Source organism: Stegastes partitus, unplaced genomic scaffold, assembly GCF_000690725.1.
Source record: "Stegastes partitus isolate 25-593 unplaced genomic scaffold, Stegastes_partitus-1.0.2 Scaffold783, whole genome shotgun sequence".
In the NCBI taxonomy this organism is placed as follows: Eukaryota; Metazoa; Chordata; class Actinopteri; family Pomacentridae; genus Stegastes; species Stegastes partitus.
Genome location: NW_007578514.1, coordinates 365,581 through 366,627, shown reverse-complemented (window position 1 = coordinate 366,627; position 1,047 = coordinate 365,581). Strand labels below are relative to the sequence as shown.

At 56.2% G+C, this 1,047-nt stretch overlaps 1 protein-coding gene across 1 annotated transcript in view; it reads right to left on the bottom strand.

Annotated features, from left to right (window-relative positions):
- plekhg4 (pleckstrin homology domain containing, family G (with RhoGef domain) member 4) overlaps positions 1 to 1,047 on the bottom strand; it is a 52,258-nt gene that overhangs the window by 33,788 nt on the left and 17,423 nt on the right. Inside the window, exon 3 of the mRNA XM_008292084.1 lies at positions 7 to 699. Coding sequence (XP_008290306.1) covers positions 7 to 699 — 693 coding nt within the window. The remainder of the gene's footprint in view (positions 1 to 6; positions 700 to 1,047) is intronic.

Here is a 1,047-nt window from a genome sequence, read left to right as displayed (position 1 = left end):
GTGTGCAGCGGTTCTGGCCCGGTGCTGCAGGCTGATGGACTGGGTCAGGGATCCTTTCTGAGGGGAGAAGCGCGGCAGCTCCGTCAGCTCCACGTATTCCCCCTCAGAGTCCTCGTCCTCGCTGCTTGCTGCCGATTGGCCAGTTTGAGTACCATGTTGGAGGAGCTTCCTGTCCTGACCTGAGGAGTTCGTATCTCCATGGAGATTGTGTGACGTGTTAATCAGAACACCTGCGTCCTTTGCGGTGTGCTCCTCGTGCCCCCTGGCGGCGGGGCGGGGTCGGCTGATGAACTGTGGATAGACCAGGTCCTCCCAGGGGACCCTGAACACGTCTCCGTGGGCCGCCAGGAGGCAGTGCTCCAGCCGCGGAGCTCCTCGCCGCTCCCTCTCCCTGTTGACCGAGTCCAGCCAGGCCATGCTGAAGAGCGAGCGCAGGGCTAACTGCGACACCTCCTGCTGCTCCGCATGGTGGCCGTTGGCCGATGAGCTGCACAGGAGCAGGCGGGGGGCCACTGAGGCTCCGCTCCTGCAGGAGGCGCCCTTAGACCGGGGAGGAGGAGCTGCAGCGGGAGACACCAGCAGGTAGAAGTCACCTGGACGGAGAAGGCGCTGGTCCAGAGGGCAGAGCTGGACGACTATCTTCTCATGGACACACAGAGGCCAACCTTCATGACGGAACAGCAGACCACAGTGCTGCACCTGAAAGGACAGACGAGGAGAAGGAGTCAGAACGGTGTCTTCATAAAGGTGTTTATGACCAACTCATGACACAGTATTACAGTATTTATTAATAATAGTACTTATATAGACACTCAAAGACGCCTTAGACAGTCGGTAAGAACACAACAACAAGACAAACAAACAAACAAATGAAGAAACAAATCATGAGAAAATGAGTTTTCAGCTACTAATCCCCAGGGTGACTGTGACCAGTCAAACCAGTCAGATCTCTGCGATCCAGTTTAGTCAGAACCACAGCTGCAGAAATCTCAAATCTCATTGGCCTCCTGTCACCTCCACCTGACCTAAAGACACCAGTGGACCTAA